Below are 4,524 nucleotides of genomic sequence, written 5' to 3'. Positions count from 1 at the left end.
TACATGAAAAGGAGCTGTGTAATATTTGATAGTGGAACAAATGGTCTTTGCGTTGTTGTGGGTTGGGTTCTTGGTTAGTTGCTCACTGAGCAGAAGCACGGGTAAAAAGGATTCGGTTCTTCAGAGAGGATGGAAAAAGGTTGCTCACTGTATTAAGTGTATGAAGCTGAATGAAGCATTAAAAGGCTGGAGGTTCATTTTCTTACCCCCTTTAGTTCACGCGGCCAATGAGTTCTCACGTCATGTTGACAGTATGGATGCAATAAATGCCTGTATCTACAAGAACGCCTTGTGTTCGTGTTTTAACTGGAGGGAGTAACAGGCCAGAAAGGAATAAGTGAATATTTGTAATGTTATAAATAAATGAATAAAAGATGAAAGTAATGGATAGCACGGTGTGGGACCTGTGGTCTCTGAGCTGTCACCTCCGGAGCGGGCGACACACTCTCCAGAGACAGTTGAGAAAGATATGTGCGTATTTAATAGAGCGTGTTTGTTTTGTGATGGTGATATAATTAGAGTGTTTTAAATGAGAAGACACTGAAGGGATGGATGCGAGTATTGTAAATAATGTGGAGCGGTGACTACACAGCTACAGTACGTGATGAGCATTTAATTCCCAAATGAGCCAGGGCCATTACCTTTTGTCACGGGTGTTAGAGTGTGTCTTTGAGGAAGATGTTCCATGGTGCAGTGGTGTAAGGTAGAAACCCTGCAAGCATAATGTCCCTGGTTTGATCGGCACAAGGTGTTTTTGTTGAATATGTTGTTCCATGAGCTGTTAAGAGTGAGAAAGACTGAAGAGCTGACAGAGGAAATAGGATGCGTTAATGCGCTGTTCCCACACATGTAAAGTGGACTGATGCACAAGCAAAGATACAGAGTGTTTTCTGCAAAGCCTTATCTCTCAAGTGTGAGAAAATATAATATGTTTTGTCAATGTTATTTATGAATGAAGAGAGAAAAGGGGCCAGAGAAGACTTGAGGTGCACACAAACACAAATGTGGTGTAAAATTCCTCACCAAAGCACTGTAGGCCGTCTTCCCCTCTGGACCTTTGTTTTGAGTTTTCTTTGCCTTTTCCTACATTTCCTATGAAGGATATCATGAGTTAAGATGTTTGAAAGTCAACAGAGAAGCTTAAGCATGTGGGGTGAACTGGGCTTGCTAAATTATCGAAGTGTGAATAATTTGGTTATTTTGAATTTGAGACTACTAAATTGTGATTTCCTTTGACATGACTTGGAAGTTAATGGAAGAGCTACACAAAGACATTAAATGTTACTTATTTTCATAGTTGTTTAGTGATATTTCATTGAATTGAAGTTACCCAATTGTTTGTAGCATGTGCTCCCATCCGTGCTCCCTCCAAGCCAAGGTGAAAGGTCAGACTGTCAAACAGGAGATGGGTGAATCCAATTTAATTTATAGAAGGGGGGGAACCTGGACTGTACTCCATCAAGAAAGAAAACGTAATTTGTGCTATTCAATGTCATTTTATTTTATCCTCAATTGCTCATTAACACATACCTTCATCTTGTAGTAAATTTCATGGCAATCTCTGTGCTAATATTAGTGTTCAATAAATACATTCATGAATTAAATAACATAAAACATCAATTTATAAAATAGATAAACAACTACCTACAGAGTTCTGGAGGAAAATTCACTTGTCTTTCAGGGCTTTTGTATTATTCCCATTACATATGTGGTTAAATTTTTAAATATGACTACTGATAAAAAGTGTAAATCTAATCATCTTTATGCTATTTTATTTTCAACAAAGTAATGACATGTTTTCACATTAGCAACATAATTTGTGGATGTAAATATGTCTGTTTGCAGGTTTACCAAAGGAAAATTATAATAAATGACTAAAATCTCATGTTGATACCTGACAGGTGACAGATCAAAAACACTGACATGATTTAGATCAGATGAGTCCATGAAAAAACAAAAACAGTTAAATACAGGTACTGTGAAAATGGACAAGTTTGATTTCAGATGAAACTACTGAACTGATTAAACTGCGACCTCCAGTGGTGCAATTTCAGCAGCTGGTATTGAGTCACATTTGGGAATAAATGACATCTGAATACTCACAATACTCAATGTTTGACAGGTTCATTATTGTTGTGGTTATTATTAATATTATCTGAGCTAATCCCAGCTGACATTGCGTGAGGGCGGGTGCAGCCTGGACAGGTTGCCAGTTTATCTAGATAACATTAGTCAAAAACAAGTCTTCTTGCTGTTGAAGATGACGGCATTGATTTGTTGGTTTCCTGATTGTTCTCTGGAGTTGTCCATTGTCAGATCTGATTGTTTATCTGTGTGAGTAATGGTGTTTGGGACCTTAGAATGAAAACAAAATATTTCATTTTCACTCACACTGTTTCATTACTCAGTCAATATTACATAAACTAATTGTTATGAACAGATTAGGTGAGTTGGAAATTATAAAATCTGATAACATAGAAAGTTGTGACTATGGAAAGAAAAATATTTTGCGAGTGCACAAGTGAAGAACGACAATGACATTAGAGTGTTTCATGTATGAATGTTAAAGAATACTGGCAGTATGAAAATGTCTTACACAGGAGCGTCTTTGATTGTTCTTTGTGGCGTCTTGTTCTTCTCAGCGTCGCCTTGAGACCGACTGAAGGATTTAAGAAAAGTCAGAACTGAACAAACCAACATCAGTGATTCATTTCTGGATTTTGTCAGAGGATATGGTTTTAAATGCTCTGTGTAGCTTCTCAGTGTCAATAAGTCATCACCTTAGTAACAAGACAGATACTGAGTCTAAAGCTGAAAATTACCTGTTTCTACATTTGTGTTTGAGCAGGATGCTGATGATGATGATGAGGAAGATGATGATGACTGTAGCGACACCAACACAGGTCAACACAAGGCTCAAAGTGAAATCTGTGAGAAAAATGATAAAAATGTGATATGGAGCCCTGAACATTCATAAAACAACAACATATTAAATGGGAATCATCAATCAATAAGGATCATTATTTGATTATCAGTGTGTGAGTCTGTAGCTGTGGAAGTGTTTCTCACCATCAGTATGTTTGACCTCAGGAATCATCATAAACACCTCTTTGTGACCGGAGAGCACTCGCACCGCACATCCAACCTGTGCGCTGTTGTCACGGAAACCTGACAGCACAGCTGTAGTGGTGACAGTGACTGTACCATCGCTGCTGTGGACACTGACAGTGTTGTAGCGTGAGAAGTGGAGGTGTGGCTGCGTGACATTGAGTGTCAGTGTTGGAGCAGGTCGTCCTGTGGCCGAGCAGGACACAAGTGACTCCTGAGTAGAGTTTGATTCTCTAACATGTAGAATGGGTTCATGCAGCTCTGCAGAGGAAAGACATTTAACAAACATGACATGAGTTGAGTTGTTCCAGACATGAGCTTCTGATATGATCCTGTTTGTCAGGTTTCCAACTGTAATGCAGTCAGGTTCTTACCATAGAGTTGGAGGCAGGTTGTAGCAGCGAGAGCACCGTCAGGGAAGGTGTTAAACAAACAGAGATAGCAGCCTTCATCCTGCTCCATCACCTCTCTAATAACTATGGAGCAGTTCTTCAGTCCAGCATCTTTTATCTCCACTTTCTCTCTAAAATCAGGAGTCACTCTGGGGCCAAAGTGTTTGCTGTAGGTGGCGAAATTCTTCTCTCCCTCAGGTAAAACTTTCTGCCATGTGACCTGACGAACATCTTTATGTTGCATGAGCTGACAGCTGAGACGAGCGTCTTCTCCCACCGCTGCCACCACAGTCTGCTGTGTCTGTATCACAACTGTTAGACCTGCAAGGAGGGAATGAAACGACCACAGAGTGAGGCAGAAACTGTATGTGTGTATCTCTAACAGGTTGCTACAGATTGACAGTGTGATTCAAAGAAATGTAATATATGACATATATGGCCCTATATCAAGAGCGATGATGCATGAATGTCACCTAAGGGGATATATTATAATCACATACAGTATATACATCCTCTAGATATATGAAGATGTATGTTCATAACCTATAAATATCCATATTAAAATTTGTATGTGTACAAAGGCCAACATTAAAAATATCTGATTAATTCTTATATTTGCATAACATGTTGCAAGCGTATTCGTTAAGAATATAGTTAACTTATATCTGCAAGTTCATCAAAACAACATGCATATAAAACTACCTCATACTTATGTTTTTCATATTCATTTTAATGTCTTTGGAATGGATATATATTTACATAACATGTCATACATACAAAAACAGATATTTGTATGGGCTAGACATATATGTCAATATATGAAATTGTTCCACTTTACATCTACATATATGTCAACTCAATATCTGTACATATATTACAAACAGAATGGAGTCATCTATCTTACCTTCTGAAAGAAGAGTCAACACAAAACACACATGTAGAACTGCACCGTTCTCCATTGTTGCAGAATAAAAGCGCCAGAAATTCAAAACTGTCCTGGACCAACAAACAAGGTGCAAACAGA

The 4,524-nt window shown here is 38.4% G+C and overlaps 1 protein-coding gene across 1 annotated transcript in view; it reads right to left on the bottom strand.

Annotated features, from left to right (window-relative positions):
- LOC111665348 (uncharacterized) overlaps positions 1-4,509 on the bottom strand; it is a 19,302-nt gene extending 14,793 nt beyond the window's left edge. Inside the window, exons 1-6 of the mRNA XM_087177676.1 lie at positions 4,405-4,509; positions 3,483-3,821; positions 3,070-3,369; positions 2,823-2,928; positions 2,597-2,659; positions 4-85 (exon numbers count right to left, since the gene is read on the bottom strand). Of these exons, the coding sequence (XP_087033802.1) occupies positions 4-85; positions 2,597-2,659; positions 2,823-2,928; positions 3,070-3,369; positions 3,483-3,821; positions 4,405-4,459 (945 nt within the window). The 5' untranslated portion in view covers positions 4,460-4,509. The remainder of the gene's footprint in view (positions 1-3; positions 86-2,596; positions 2,660-2,822; positions 2,929-3,069; positions 3,370-3,482; positions 3,822-4,404) is intronic.
- Between the last annotated feature and the right edge of the window lie 15 nt (positions 4,510-4,524).

This window comes from Seriola lalandi, unplaced genomic scaffold (genome assembly GCF_002814215.2).
Source record: "Seriola lalandi dorsalis isolate HSWRI2012SDOR001 ecotype SW California unplaced genomic scaffold, Sedor1 jcf7180002054630, whole genome shotgun sequence".
Classification (NCBI taxonomy): Eukaryota; Metazoa; Chordata; class Actinopteri; order Carangiformes; family Carangidae; genus Seriola; species Seriola lalandi.
Note: the sequence above shows the minus strand (reverse complement) of the source record. Positions and strands in the feature narration are given on the sequence as shown.